General features: G+C 41.2%; 3 protein-coding genes across 4 annotated transcripts; 1 reads left to right on the top strand and 2 right to left on the bottom strand.

Moving 5' to 3' along the window:
- Positions 1 to 54: 54 nt before the first annotated feature.
- Positions 55 to 2530, bottom strand: LOC139772078 (F-box only protein 22-like). The gene is made up of 6 exons (XM_071705421.1): positions 2382 to 2530; positions 2094 to 2300; positions 1638 to 1804; positions 1093 to 1447; positions 547 to 947; positions 55 to 467 (listed from the first exon to the last, which is right to left on the bottom strand). The coding sequence occupies exons 2-6, from the start codon at positions 2276 to 2278 to the stop codon at positions 376 to 378; spliced, it is 1200 nt and encodes a 399-aa protein (XP_071561522.1). The 5' UTR covers positions 2279 to 2300; positions 2382 to 2530; the 3' UTR covers positions 55 to 375.
- An 815-nt stretch (positions 2531 to 3345) lies between these two features.
- Tsen54 (tRNA splicing endonuclease subunit 54) lies at positions 3346 to 7184 on the bottom strand. 2 transcript variants are annotated; one of them, XM_071705416.1, is made up of 6 exons: positions 7166 to 7184; positions 6389 to 6460; positions 5734 to 6073; positions 4863 to 5636; positions 3690 to 4789; positions 3346 to 3614 (listed from the first exon to the last, which is right to left on the bottom strand). In XM_071705416.1, the coding sequence occupies exons 2-6, from the start codon at positions 6427 to 6429 to the stop codon at positions 3473 to 3475; spliced, it is 2397 nt and encodes a 798-aa protein (XP_071561517.1). In that variant the 5' UTR covers positions 6430 to 6460; positions 7166 to 7184; the 3' UTR covers positions 3346 to 3472. The 2 variants fall into 2 exon arrangements, with proteins under 2 accessions (XP_071561517.1, XP_071561515.1); XM_071705414.1 differs by lacking the exon at positions 7166 to 7184 and adding an exon at positions 6533 to 6871.
- A 34-nt stretch (positions 7185 to 7218) lies between these two features.
- Mcr (macroglobulin complement-related) lies at positions 7219 to 14968 on the top strand. The gene is made up of 6 exons (XM_071705413.1): positions 7219 to 7456; positions 7949 to 8129; positions 8214 to 12249; positions 12333 to 12526; positions 12606 to 12886; positions 12980 to 14968. Exons 2-6 carry the CDS (start codon positions 7954 to 7956, stop codon positions 13180 to 13182), a joined length of 4890 nt encoding a protein of 1629 aa, XP_071561514.1. The 5' UTR covers positions 7219 to 7456; positions 7949 to 7953; the 3' UTR covers positions 13183 to 14968.
- Positions 14969 to 15204: the final 236 nt, after the last annotated feature.

Consider the following 15204-nt stretch of genomic DNA (forward strand, 5'->3'; position numbering starts at 1 on the left):
CAACCGCTTCAGAAAAGTAATAAACGCGGAAGAATAAAAAATGAAAAACACATGTGTAGTACGAACATAATATATTTGTCATAAATTATAACTTGTTTTCTTATTCTTCGGTAACATCACTTTAGGACTCGTAGAAAACGCGCGTTCGCAGATTACATTTAAGAATAAGGTACAATGTACAATTTGCGTACTCGGATTTATTGCTACTACGTTCGCTGTATGTTTTTGTTCTGTGAATGTCGAGGCAATTGCTTTCACGTCTTGTTAACAAAGAAAAAGATGAGTGAATACAAGACCTAAAACTAGCAATGCACGAATGATAAAATATATTCGCAGCACACAGGACTCGACTCATATATATCTTCCCTCAAAACGTCAACCATACGTAATTATCAAAAACACAGTAGAGAATTCATTATACCAAGATTTAGATTTTTTACGTTTTTTACGTTCCTCTTTGTCATTTTCTAAAACAAAATGAGAATTATACATCGACCTATCGGGAGACGGTATTTTCACTAAGAAGGAAAGAAAAAGATTACTCACTTTCTTCGTTTACTTCATCAACGATAGTATTTTTTCCAAATTCGCCATAGCCAAAGCAACCTGCTAAGGGTACCTTGGGGAATAATCTTTTGAATATCGTTGATTCCACATTAGATTCATTGTACATTGTAGTTCCGCGAGCTCTGCACACAAACATAAATCCTATGGAATGTTTCTTTAACTTCACTTCATCCCTAAATAACTTTAATTTTTCTTCGACCTGCTCCTTTGTGTTGCATTTCATATCCAAAATCGTGGACCACGTCTGTATAGGACCAGTAATCAGGACAGCAACACAATATGGCACATCTATTTTATGAAACGGTTTCTCTTTATATGTACGTTGCACGTAAATATCTTGCACCACACCACCCCATACAGAAACAATTTTATCTCCTTTCCTGAACATATGTAAAGAAAAATAAACATGTGTTATCAAGTATTATCAATTATTGTACAACAGTATTGTACAAGTATTGGACATACTTGACTACTGAATAGTAAATTTGAATATGTATTATTGCTTGGATTAAATATAAATTATACCTTTGTTGCACGGCTGAGGCCCAATGTTTTGCTGTTTTGTGACCATTGTAATTACAGAATAACATAAAACATGTAGATATCTCGTGATTTGATATAGATGTTTCATGCTCAACAATTGTACTAATTATCTCCCGATAATTAGCTTCTTTTCCAATTGCTTTTTGTACAGCACAATTTCCCACTTCAAGTGATTCAAACAATTTTATTTTCACGTTCGGGATTTGTGGTAAAAACGCACACACCATACTTGGACGTGACTCCATTTCGTAATTATCCATAATAATACCTTCACTATATAACATTATAGCCTTGCAATGTTCAGGTAGCCAATTTATATATATATCCTCTATATGAACTTAAAAAGAAATAAAAGATTGATTTCAACAATTCCATATTATTCTGACTTAAATAGGAAAAGAAATAAAAGAATTAGTATCAAAATAGTATTAATACATTCATATTCATTTCATATTTTTATAAAACTCCAAAATTTGTATCTGTACTTACTAAAGAAAATACGATAAAAAAAGTAACAAAATATATACCTTCTATATTACGTGGCGTGTGACAAGGAATAAAAAAGAATCCTGCCGATGGTTTAATTCTTATATTATTGACATTATGAAAAAAATCGCGCAGTGTGTAATCTTGCTGTAGGAAACAACAAGGACCTCTTGTCCATTTCTCATTATTTGCAGCTTCTGACCAGGACCTGAAAAGAATAATTCCTCAAATTTATGCTTTGTTCAGCTTACAATGCCATGTACTTTTCGTAGTACAGCAGATAGAATGATATTAAATATTACCATTAATAGTTATAGTTCTATCATTATCACTTTTAAAAACATAACATAAAACGCCACAAAGAGATTATTTGTAAGTCAAATCTTGTTCATGTCCATTCACACACACATGATATAGAAACGATACTATTCTGCTCGTATTAAATAAATGTTTAAGATTAAATCGAGCGCGGATCATTAATATTAGGCACGTTGTACCTGCAAACCATCGCGGCACGTCCTAAGTCCTTGGCGTTTAAATATTGAAAGATAATTCTCAGGATGTCGTAGGTTAGATAGATATTCGGATCCAATGTATTTCTATCATAGCTTTGTGCTGCACCATCGTTTTTGGACACACCAGGTTTTTCCTTCCGAGTTTTCTTTCGCGCCGTGCCTTCCATCACTTCTTTTCAATCGGTGAACCTACTTGTAAAATATCACAGTACGTATCATAATACGATACATCACCGAACCAAAGTGGCGAAAGCGCAACGCGCAACGCACATTGTAAACACAGCGCAGATTCGTAAATGTGTGTGTGTGTCTGTATTTTTTACGATAATTCCTTCGCGTAAACGGGATTTCCCTTGGCGTAAACGGGATTTTGTAGTAACTTGCGATAATTTACTCCGCGTAAACGAGTGATATATCGTAAGTTACTACAGAAGTAACGCTCGCGTAAACGTAGTATATATATCTCAAAGCAATTGAAGTGACATGTCATATACTACGTTTACGCGAGCGTTACTTTTGTAGTAACTTACGATAATTCCTTCGCGTAAACGGGATTTTCCTTCGCGTAAACGGGATTTTGTAGTAACTTGCGATAATTTACTCCGCGTAAACGAGTGATATATCGTAAGTTACTACAGGAGTAACGCTCGCGTAAACGTAGTAATAGTTTGACATATCAATGTTCGACATATATTAAACACATACTCAAATTTTATTATCTAGATTTTATCTCTTTTCTAGAAAATGAATATAAATAGCTTCATACATACATATACATGTAATGTGATACATGTATATGATAACACTGTCATCCCTATACAGTGTTTATTTTGATCAATTCTTTCGTTTTTATCAAGAGATTTCATACCTTTGGTAGGGTCAGAAAAATCGATGTTTTAATTTCTTTTTTATTTTCGATAGTAGATACTTGAAGAGTATTCTTTCCAATTTTCATTGAAAAATTCACAAAAATAACGAAGTTATAGCCAGACACTAGAACGCGGTCGAGTAGAAACTAGAAACTAGAAACTGGCGCGCAGGTATACGCTGCTAAGGAAAGGGTCGGCACTGTTCTGTTTTTAAAAGGGCCGAATTTTGCCCCTAATTTTTCCCGAGGGTTTACCACAGGGTGTTTCAGAAGATATAAAACAAATTTTAGGTGATAGGGTTTACCTAGTTTTAAGCCTGTCAAAAGTATGTAACTCCTTAAAATTGAAGAAGTATTGTACACATCTTTTATAAGTATACAAAAGTTTATTAAGGTAGCAAAAAAAGTTCGGATCTTACAGGATAATCTTTGACATAGACACCTCGCTTGCTCCAAAATAATTCCAACCAATTAAGTGTACTCGAACAAAAAATTAAATTACGTTTGGCATCGTTATAATACCCGGCTGAATGTACGATATTGACATTGACACATATGCTAATACTATCTGGGAACCTTTCGCATCCTGTTGTAGGCGATTCAACTCGACAGGTTGGATAATCGAGTCTTCCTTCCTGCAATTTAATTGGAAATTACCAAAGGTTGACATGCACAGAAGTATATCTGTTTTTTTTATTAAAAGATAATACCTTATCACTACCAGGCTGTACAGTGGTTGACCAGGATTCGCCTTTCTATAATGATGCGTACAGGAATACACATTGTACGATATCTTAGATTTGCTTTTTTTCCTTCTAACGATTCTTTCCGGTGCTGATTTTATTATAGCGAGCTTACTGAAGATTTCTGTCATCGAGGATGCGTTTCTTGGGCCGACCAAAGGATTGACAAACTTCACGACTTGCACTTCAGTGCAATCTTCCTCGCTTTCGCTCTTGTTTTTATAATCTTCATCGTCGATTGTGATGGTTTTTTCCTCGGACCATCTTCTCTTCAATTCTGTCCACGAGTTAACTCCTAAACGTGTCGTAAAGGAAGGCCGATTACTGATCTCGTGACCGACTAGATTATTGGCATCATCGTGTCGTCGTCTTGCAGCAGAATGCACATTGCCGTGGATCAATGCGTTCTCCGTCGTTCTCCGCTGACAAAATCTCTGCTGCCATAAAACATTCTGATAGAAACCGTGTCGGACTTGGTTCTCGGTGAAGAACTGCCTCGTTCGATACCCCTCCATCGGCATCATGAAATTGTTCATCTGTATGGTGAGACTTCTTTGTTGAACAGCGTTCCCGTGATTCCCAAAAGCGACGAATAAATTGTGAAATACATTCTGCGTGACTCTATTCTGTAAATAAACGTCTGGAAGGTAATTGAACGGAAATCTGTACGCATAAGGCAAGCTAATGTTCGTTCCGTGCATTTGATCTACAGAATAAAACGATTGCGATGGGGTACGCAAGAGTGTACGTCGATTTTGAAAGACAGAGCTTCTGTTATTAACGGCGAGTGGGCTCCTAGAGTGAGAGGCGTTTTGTCTCCCGTTAATCCTACTATTATCTTTGCAATTCTGTCGCGCTCGTTTGTCGTTCTCCTGCATGTTTAAAATCATCGTCCGATTGTATTGATACGTGCTCCTCTGAGGCCTTATGTTATGCGGTATATATCGCTTGGAAATTTTCTCGTTAATTTCCGATTGAAAGGCGATATTTGGTAGTAGATTCAACATTTCCATTCTTGTCATACAGTGTGGTAATTCCTGGATCTCATCGTCAGACAACTCAATCACCTGAAGAGAGAAAAAAGCATATTTATTTTTAGCAAATAGCTTGCAGCGCACTATGCGTACTTAGTTATCTTACCTCGTGCTTGGACTTTTTCGCATGTGAATCATCATTTTGCACCTTCCGTTTCTCTGCATGCCTCGGACTTTCATCCGTAGAATTGGAATCGATTATAGAAATTTCCGGAGACGATACTTTATCGTTCCTCTTAGGCAACTGCTTAACATTACGCTGAATACGAGCGCCCGGCCACTTTGATATCTTGCACGGTGTGTCTCTGAGAATTTTGATATTGCCTAGCAAAGTCTCGTCGGAAATTATTTCTGGTTTAGAATTTCGATTTTTTTCCTCGCTGCTTGTATCATTTTCTGTCACATTATTTTCAGCTTCTCGGGAAGTGGCTGGTTTATTTTCATTTTCATGACTTTCTATATTGCACACAATCTGGTCTACTAGATTACGTACTGTTTGTTTTACAGATTCTCCTACAGTAGTATTTTCACGGTCTTTTATGTTAAGACTAACAAGAGGTTTATCTGAGGTCTCCGGCACATCCTTCGCTAAAGTTGGTTTTGATTTGTTTGCGCTTTGCTTATTCCGTGGTTGGTTGTCAGACATTCTCAGTCCAGTCTCAGGATCAACAATAATTTTCCGTTTAATGGGAGTAGGTTCATCCGATCTATTGCATTTATCTGACTCTTCATAGAAGTAGCGCTGTATACGGTAGCCATAGCGTGTCAATTGACTATAAACTCTATATTCTTCCAGGGTACATGCTGAGTCATCAATCAAGATCTCGTATGCTTGCTGGATTGAACATGACAACCCATTCCAAATGAGCTCGAGACAATTCTATATATTAAATACAAGAAAGTAAAATTAAATAAACTTGAAGTAATGATTGAAACAATTAAAATTCAAGATATTATACAGATTGTAGAAAACGTACTGTTTCCATGAGAAATAATGCTTCCTCCGGTAGCAAATATAGGAAACCGTTTTTCTCCAGACCAAAGTTACTCCAGTCTTGACCGGATCTTTTAGTAACAAGAGCTCTCTTCTGAGACGGTAGCCATTCGGCACTGGCCAATTCCGAGATACGTTCGACCCTCTCGATATTTAACAAGTCCCTACGATTCTTAAGCCCTTTCTCAATCTGAACATTTTGGAGCCAAGAGTTATCAGGTTCAAAATGCTTCTTTCCACTTCTGGGCAAAGCTTTCAAGGATCTCTCCAAATCCTCCAGTATGCAATTACTGAGACCCTTGCTGCATAACAATTCTTTGGCTCTATTTGTGAAAAAAAAAGTATTAATTTTTATTCAATCAATTAAGTCTATTATTGAACGTATACGTTATTAACTAATTATAATTTTTTATGAAACAAACGACGCAATTTTTACCTCGATTCAAGAGTTAACTACCGATAAAATAAATTTTTATTTTTCTAACGTTACAAAAAAATCTTTCACTACAATTAAAATGTAGAATGACTTCTCTTTACACGTGGGCAGTGTCAGTAAAATCGCTAATAATCTTAATTAGTTAATTATTTTCACGAGCTATTGCAATAAGGCATCGTAAGCTGCCAGACTGTAGACTCACGTTAGCGTTTTGCACGGTAATTTCTCAGGCGGTTTATCCATCACGGTAAACAGACATCTACGGGAGACAGCACTGCAAAAAGCATGAAACGTGGTTCGAGATACGCATGTTGAATGGTACACCCACGGGTACACCTTGACCAACCTCGACGTTATTTAAAATCGTATACAGTGTTCAAATAATAAATAAGATATCCACGCCGCTGAATCGCGCGGCGAGATCGATGTCGATTCGCGTCACCCTATACACCGTGGTGCACCCAGCCACGCAACATCACGCAACATCACGATTACTACGTTTACGCGAACGTTACTTCTGTAGTAACTTACGATAAATCACTCGTTTACGCGAAGTAAATTATCGTAAGTTACTACAAAATCCCGTTTACGCGAAGAAAAATCCTGTTTACGCGAAGGAATTATCGTAAGTTACTACAGAAGTAAAGCTCGCGTAAACGTAGTAGATGTCCATTCTTTGCAGTTGAAATCTTTGTGCTCTTCATCTCTGTTTCTTCTCTCTCTCTCTCACCAACATCTACCCATATTTCTGTCTCATTTTAGGTGCAAAAAAGTAGAACACAGTGCAGCTACAAAGAACACACCTTTTGCTTTTGTAATTGTTTTATTGTGTGTTTTCCTGTCTCTTTATCTTTTTTCTTTCTCTCCAATGTCCGAGTTATATCTATCTCGTTTCAAGTGCAGAAAGTGTCAACTAACGTAATAAATCTACGAATAAAGAATAAAAAAAAATTGTTAGGTTAGGTCTGGGGAAACAAACCATCGACCTATAGCATGAAACTACAACCAGCGTATAGAATTTCTCTAGGCTGATTCTGGCATCACTGCTCCGGATTGCCGTTGCTCGCGCGTCACCAGCGACAAAATACAAGTTCGCAACGGGCCACTCCTCTCGGCCGAGAGTTTCCGCGCGATGTGTGTAACCGACGTGCTCGACGCTCTGTTCTGAGTATCGTCGTCCGTAGACGCGCGAACGCGGTGATGCTAGTCGCGCGCGGTACTCGCTGACACGGCGGATTCTACTCGACCACCAGGATATCACGATCCCGAGGTGAGCGCCGATGACACGCGTTTCGAGGAATGCGCGTTTGGGCGTTGACCGCCCCGCGCTGCCCTAGCCCTAACCCCCCCGCGAGAGAGATCCCGCTTTTAACGCGTCTCCCCGCGTGATATTTGACGTATAGACAGCTGCAGCGGCCGGAGAGCTACTCGTTAATTCACCATTTCGTTAATTTACGCAGAAAATCGACCGCGCCCAACGAGAGTCACGCGTACCGCCAGTAAAGAGCCAATTAAAGGCGTTGACGGGTATATGTGTCAAAAGTTGTGTTTATTTACGACGTCATGGATTTTTAATCTCGCTGGGGAACAATTAAGTGTAATTGACACTGTTTCAATTACAATCGCCGCTCTCGCGTTGCCCATGAGTTGATCTTTATATTCTTCTGGTTTTTGACACGTTGCGGCATACCTGAGAGATGACTCAAAAGTATTTTCAAACGTTTTCATGGAATATAAATGAATGATGAATCGCATATTTCAGAAAAGATGTTCTGGATCCTCCTATTATTCCTGGCCTCTGGAAATGGCCAGTTCACCCAGGAATCGACGGAATCTACCCCTAGGCTTCCATGGAATCGTTACGATGGATCGGACTGGGATCAGAATACAGGCTTTGGATTCCGGAATCAAGGCCAAAATGAGAATGTCATAATTAAAGAATCGTAAGTATCGCTGAGTCTGATGATAAAAAAGAACCTTATGTAAAGATGATTTAACGTAATGAATAATTTTTAACTTATTTTCAGCACGTACTTTGTAGTTGCATCTCGCATGGTTAGACCAGGTCAAGTGTACAGGGTTGCTGTAAACATTCTTCATAGTCCGCTGCCTATGACAGTGCGCACATCCATTCAGCGAAATGGTGTGGAAATAGCGACAGACTATCAAGAAGTAAAGGAGGGCATACCTGAAACCTTATTGATGCGTATGCCACCTACTTCCGTGGGTGGCGACTATAACTTGCGCGTGGAAGGGATGTACAACAATTTGAAAGGCGGCCAAGCCTTTCTGAATGAAACCAAATTGATATTCTCGCAACGCTCTATGACTATTTTTATACAGTTGGACAAGCCCATGTACATGCAGGGCGAAACAGTACGATTCAGAACAATCCCGATAGATACGGAGTTAAAAGCCTATAACAATCCTGTGGACGTGTACATGTTGGATCCGAACAGAAGAATTATGAGAAGATGGCTCAGCAGGCAGAGCAATTTAGGCACAGTGTCGCTGTCGTACCAGCTTTCTGATCAACCGGTCTTCGGGGAATGGATCGTGCAAGTAATAGCGCAGAATCAAGTGGAGGAGAATACATTCCTCGTAGAAGAGTACTATCAAACGCGTTTTGAAGTCAACGTCACGATGCCGGCGTTCTTCTTTAACAACGATCCCTACATTTACGGTATCGTTCAGGCGAATTACACCTCGGGCGCGCCGGTGAGGGGTAATCTGACTTTGAAGGCTAGTTTCAAGCCACTGGAGAGAATACGCAATACCCAAATGGCGATCGAACCAGTTGAGAGATACTTCAACTTTAACGAGTATTATCCATCGTGGTTTAGAATACTTAATATATATGAGGAGAGAATACCAGTATTAAGGTTCTTCAATGGAACGTACCACTTCCGATATCCTATGCAAGAATTGCTGAACTTCGTTCCGTCGACTGATGGATTGGAAGTCACCGTGGTCGCAACAGTGGGCGAGAGATTTTTGGACGAGGTCATCGTCGGCTACTCTACGGCGAGGATCTTCAATTCCACCACGAAGGTCCGTTTCCTTGGCGGTACTCCACAGGTCTTCAAGCCAGCGATGCCGTTCACCTTGAATCTGGTCGCATCCTTTCACGACAACTCGCCGCTGCAACCCAGGCAACTCAGGGATGCTATAATGGAAATCCGCGCGGACATCGAGATGCGAAGTGGTGGACGTCGTAACATCGATACCCAATACCCGAGAGCGACGCCGGAACACGCGGACGTATGGACTATAAAGATGGATCTCAGGAAACAGCTCGGGCTGGAGAACGACGCCGAGCGCGCCAATCAAATTCTGAACGACATCGCCTCCATGAGAGTCCACGCGCACTTCACTGACGGCGAGGGTTACAGAGCGGAAACCGAGCTGCTATTGCTCGTTCATGAATCTCCGCATATGAAGCACATCAAGATATCAACGTCCACCGAAAAGCCCAAAGTCGGCGAATACATGGTATTCCACGTACAGACCAACTTCTACATTGACGCCTTCAACTATCTTATCATGGCCAAAGGTATAATACTTCTGAGTGGTGAGGACAGCATGCAGCACAATATAAAGACTTTCGCGATTCCTCTGAGCCCTGAGATGGCTCCCGTCGCAACGGCGGTGGTGTATTACGTGGGCCGCTACGGCGAAGTCATCGCAGATTCATTGACCTTCCCGGTGAACGGAATCTCGCGCAACAACTTTACCGTGTTCATCAACAACAAAAAGGCAAGGACGGGCGAGCGCGTTGAAGTGGCCATCTACGGCGAACCCGGGGCCTACGTTGCTCTGTCAGGTATCGATCGGTCGTTCTATTCTATGCAGGCGGGCAACGAGCTGACGTATGCAAACGTGATCTCAAAGATGGCTCATTTCGACGAGGAGACCAACGGCACGCACACGCACACTTGGCAATATCACGACGGTGATCCGGACGAGATGGTGTACTTCCCGTCTTCCACCTTCGGCATCGACGTCAATCGCACGTTTGATTACATCGGCCTGGTCGTCTTCACGGACGCCGTGTTACATCGGCGGCACGATCTCTGCAACCGAACGCAGGGATACGGTGAGTGCCTGACCGGCCGATGCTACAGACTGGACAAGAGATGCGACGGCATATTTGATTGCGAGGACGGCACGGACGAGGCGCGATGCGTCGATCGGAACGCGACTGACTTGGCACAGTTCCGCAAGTGGCGGTTCAACCGGATCCAGAGGCAATACGAAAATGTTTGGCTGTGGAAGGATATCAACATCGGTCCGCACGGCCGACAGATCTTCAACTTGGACGTACCACGAAGGCCGGTACACTGGATGGTCACCGCGTTCAGTATGTCGCCCAGCATCGGATTCGGTATGTTGCCGAAGGCACTTCCATATACCGGAGTCCTGCCGTTCTACATAAACGTGGAGATGCCGAGTCACAGCAGACAGGGCGAGCAAATTGGTATTCGCGTGTCCATTTTCAATTACATGCATTACAATATCGAGGCGACGGTGGTTTTGGCGGGCTCCAAGGACTACAAGTTCGTCCACGTTGAAGACAATGGCATCGTGCAATCGTATAAGCCGCGCACCTCTTTTGGCGAGCATCAATTTTTCATCTGGATCCCCGCTCAGGATGCCAGCATCGTTTATTTGCCCATCGTACCGGTGAGACTCGGCGACATTCAGGTGCACGTCTACGCGACTACTTTGATCGGCAAGGATTCGGTGACACGCACTCTACACGTCGAGGCGGATGGGGTGGCGCAGTATCGGCACCAGTCGATCCTGCTGGATCTCAGCAATCGCGCCTACGTGTTCCAATACATGCATGTGAACATCACCGAGACGCCGATTATACCATACGACGAGAACCGTTACTACGTATTTGGATCTAACAAAGCGACCATCAGTCTGGTCGGCGATGTGGTGGGACCTATCTTCCCGACGATGCCGGTGAACGCGACAAGCCTTATGAATCTGCCTATTGACTGCGCCGAGCAGAACATGTTCAGTTTCGCCGCCAACATGTACACCACCCTGTATATGCGTTTGATCAACCAGCGCAATCGCACCCAGGAGAAGGAGAGCTTTTACTATATGAACATTGGCTATCAGCGACAGCTATCCTTCATGAATCTTGATGGGTCTTTCAGCTTTTTCCGTAGTGATTGGAACCAGTCGATGCCGAGTGTCTGGTTGACGGCGTTCTGCGCGCGGATATTCCAGGAGGCCAGCTTCTACGAGTGGGAGAACTACCTGTACATTGATCCTGAGGTGATCGCCCAGGCAGTTTCTTGGATATTGAAGCATCAGACGCCGGAGGGCGCATTCTACGAGGTAACCTGGCTACCGGATCGGAAGATGAACAGCTCCTTGAACTATAGAAACGACGTAATTACCCATCGAAACATCACTCTCACCGCTCATGTGCTCATCACCCTAGAGAGCGTCAAGGACCTGACGGGCGGCCTAGGTTCTCAAGTGGCTCTAAGCGCGGCTAACGCTATCAAATGGTTGGAGAGGAACCTGAAGCTGTTGGAGGATCGCGGTAAGCCTTATGAGATAGCATTAGTGGCCTATGCACTCTTGGTGGCGAAAGCCTCGACTGCCGAGCAAGCCTTCAACATCCTGACGAGACACGCACGGAGAGAAGGCGGATTAACGTACTGGGGTAGAGAACAAGTGCCGCTTCCTCCGTACAAGATGGAGAATCAGAAGCCCTTCCTGCTGCCACGTTTACCCTACGAGTACGACTCGGAGAACATAGAGACAACTGCGTACGCGCTGCTCGTTTACGTCGCCCGGCAAGAGATCATGATAGAGCCGATAGTGAAGTGGCTGAACGCGCAGAGATTGACGGACGGCGGATGGGCCTCCACTCAGGATACCGTTTGGGCGATGAAGGCACTAATGGAGTATACCGTGAGGTCGCGAATCAGGGACGTCAGTTCGCTCACGGTAACGATAGAGGCTACTGCTTTGCCGGGGAAGACCAAGACGTTGACCGTTAACGAAAAGAATCTAGCGAGGCTTCAAACTATTGAGGTACGTAACATTTTGAGACTGGTATTGATATTCTTCGAAACAGTGACAAAATGACGCTCAATCGCACGATTATCATTTTTCAGATCCCGGAAGCGTGGGGAACCGTGAAAGTACAGGCGAAGGGTGCGGGCTACGCTATTCTGCAGATGCACGTGCAGTACAATGTGGATATAAAGAGATTCCAAACTCAGCCGCCGGTTAAAGCCTTCGATCTAGTCACCAGAGCGAATTTTCATGGCAGAAATCAGTCTCACATTTCATATCTTAGCTGTCAAAGGTGAGATTGCATACAATCGTATTAAAAAGTCTTCACCATTGTCATTGCGCTCGTAAAAACGCGTTGCATTCCCGCACAGATGGACGAATCTCAATGAATCTGCTCGTTCCGGTATGGCTGTATTGGATGTAGCCGTACCAACCGGTTACATAATCCAACAGCAAAATCTGGACAGGTACATCCTATCGAAGCGGGTGAGGAATCTCCAGAGAGCACGTTTCCAAGAAAGGAAAGTGCTCTTCTACTTCGATTATCTGGACAACGAAGAGACGTGCGTGAACTTCACGGTGGAACGTTGGTATCCGGTCGCAAATATGTCGCGATACCTTTCTATTCGAGTTTACGATTACTATGCGCCAGGTATTTATAAATATATCTCATTATATATTTAAAATTTACTTGCTTATCACGCTTGATATGCGTATCGAGACATATTCGTTATTCTCATTTCAGAACGCTTCAACGAATCTATATTTGATGCACTGCCTACATACACATTAAATATATGCGAGGTTTGCGGCAGCTCCCAGTGTCCCTACTGCCCAATTTACAATGCTGCTAGGCTTTTAACCACGCCAGCAGGTTTCCTGCTCATCGCGTCGCTCGTCGTCACGTTAACGAGGTACTTCCGAACGCAGCAATTCGGCGACGGCTAGCGGTAACATAAAAGTAAAAGGATTCGATCCTTACCCATTTCCATTGCCATGATTTGCCTCTGCTAACGGAGAACAAATATGGAACGATACGGTAATCAGAATGTAGTACATGTCCACGAATCTCACTTCTAAATATGAAGAACCGTTTTGTATAACTTTACAAATATGATACGCGTGCGCAATGACCAATATAAAATAACGAGTTTTTAACGTTGATTTCTTTTTCCAATGAAGATAATCACTTTTAGTAATTTCGACTACTATTTTTGTATGCAATACTCGTTTTGAGAATCTTTTTGGTACACAATCTGTGTAGCATAGGATATATTTTGCAATTATAAAAATCTCATGATCTTTTCATATTATTTTTACATATTTTCGCACCAGTAAATACTTTAGGTCATATATTGTCAAGAGTGAAATAAGAACAATTAATATTTTATTACTTGCTCGAAGGCTTATGATATAGTTGTAGAAAGTAGTGTTATTTATATACTTTTGAATTATAAAACGCACAAAACCGATTATGTCGTAAGATTGCACGATCGAAAATAATTATTTCTGAAAATATTACCGCAATTTCGCGCATTTTTATTGTATTGTTTAACGATTATTATTATTTACAAATATCCGTCCTGTTTTTTTAAGTCTTAGAATGTCTGAAATTTGTATTTTTTACATTGCTAGGGCATCGTACTTTTGGAGACAAAGCATCTGAAGTACAAATAATCAAGTGTAATAGTTGTAGCTGGCGATTTTCGTCAATTACGCTATTAACTATAACTACCAAAAGAATTATGGCAAAAGTGTTCATAGAGTATACCGAAAAGAATATATTAGTTTCAGATTTTTAATAAGCTACACATAATGTTGCTTCTTTTCAAAAATTGTTCCATTTTTTCGCATCTTGAAGATCATTCCTTAATATTTTTTATTCCATTTCGCGAAGTTATCAGTCGAAGATCGTGCCTTCGTAGTACTCGTTAATATTTCCGACTTAGAGATAAACTTCTGTTTTATATCGCTTCAATCCTCGAATATAAAAAGATCAATCAAAGAGATATACAAGACATTAATGTGATCGGCAAAATGTGTAAATAGTAGGATAGGATAAACAGATGTATTCCAACTCGATTCATAAAATCGAGTAAGCGACAATGATACCGTCCTGTTTATATATACATACTTGCGTGTATGAAAAGATTTTTATGCCGTCCCTTGATAGTGCCTCGAGAGTTATACAATTACGTGTATAAATATGTATCTGTTTTCAGACAAACATCAAAGATCTATTTTAATAACATAGCACTAAATATGTATATTACAAGGTATAAAATATATATTGAAATTTAGGTTTTAGTTAATGTAATTACGCGTCACACTGGTGCTTTAAGGGCTTACCTTGGACTTCAAACGTCATCTATTCACAATTCGCACGGCAAATTTTTATAGCCATTCAGACACAGAAAATATTTATTACATGACGTAATACACAGGCACTATTACGATAAACAAACCCTTAAAACGCATTCGTGTGCGCGTAACATTTCGAGATACCGTCCATGAAGAAGTCTGCTTCACAATACAAATTTAAAAAATATAGATATATATATATAAAGTACTTGAGTAATGATTCATTGAAATCGCGAAATAAATCTTTGCACGATGTATCGCGCGATAGATGCTTTTTTAGATATTAACGGAATCGATTTTTAACACACGTTATACATATTTTTAAGTTTTATAACCTTTATACAAGTAAACAATAAAAAACGTACATGTATTATTATGTGTCCTAAAGTACTTTTTCCTTCCCGGTTAATTTATTAACTAATTTTACTCAAAGATAGGAGTTATATTGGATGTGTGTCTTTGTGTGTGAAAATGGTTGACTCATTGACCCTCATTTCACGTATGCCTCAGTTTATAAAAGAACTGCTTTGTGTAGAATTGAAGATTGTGAGTGAGAGTATGTGTGAGATTGTAACTCGTCTCGAGACTCTCGAGAACGACAACCGATAT

Source organism: Temnothorax nylanderi, unplaced genomic scaffold, assembly GCF_030848795.1.
Source record: "Temnothorax nylanderi isolate EJ_2023f unplaced genomic scaffold, tnyl_v1.0 TNYL_tig0046_pilon, whole genome shotgun sequence".
In the NCBI taxonomy this organism is placed as follows: domain Eukaryota; kingdom Metazoa; phylum Arthropoda; class Insecta; order Hymenoptera; family Formicidae; genus Temnothorax; species Temnothorax nylanderi.